Below are 235 nucleotides of genomic sequence, written 5' to 3'. Positions count from 1 at the left end.
GCCGGCCGACGCCCCGGACACGGTGGCCAGGAGCGGGCCCATGCCCGCGGCCATGCCCGAGAAGGCGCCGCCCATGGCGAACTGGCCGGGGTGCAGCAGCAGCGGGTGCCCGTTGCCCAGCGGGGCGAAGAACTGCTGGCCCAGGCCGGGCGGGAAGGCCAGGCTGTGCAGGGGCCCCTGGCTGAGGTGCGCGGCGCTGTCCGTCTGCACCGTGAGCGGCGCGAAGGGCTCCTTG

The 235-nt window shown here is 76.6% G+C and overlaps 1 protein-coding gene across 1 annotated transcript in view; it reads right to left on the bottom strand.

The window, feature by feature from the left end:
* TBX3 (T-box 3) overlaps positions 1–235 on the bottom strand; it is a 17,189-nt gene that overhangs the window by 2,133 nt on the left and 14,821 nt on the right. The window contains exon 7 of the mRNA XM_019506617.1: positions 3–231. Within this exon, the coding sequence (XP_019362162.1) occupies positions 3–231 (229 nt within the window). The remainder of the gene's footprint in view (positions 1–2; positions 232–235) is intronic.

The sequence above is a fragment of the Gavialis gangeticus genome, unplaced genomic scaffold (genome assembly GCF_001723915.1).
Source record: "Gavialis gangeticus isolate Ggan-Ray unplaced genomic scaffold, GavGan_comp1, whole genome shotgun sequence".
NCBI classification, from domain to species: Eukaryota; Metazoa; Chordata; order Crocodylia; family Gavialidae; genus Gavialis; species Gavialis gangeticus.
Note: the sequence above shows the minus strand (reverse complement) of the source record. Positions and strands in the feature narration are given on the sequence as shown.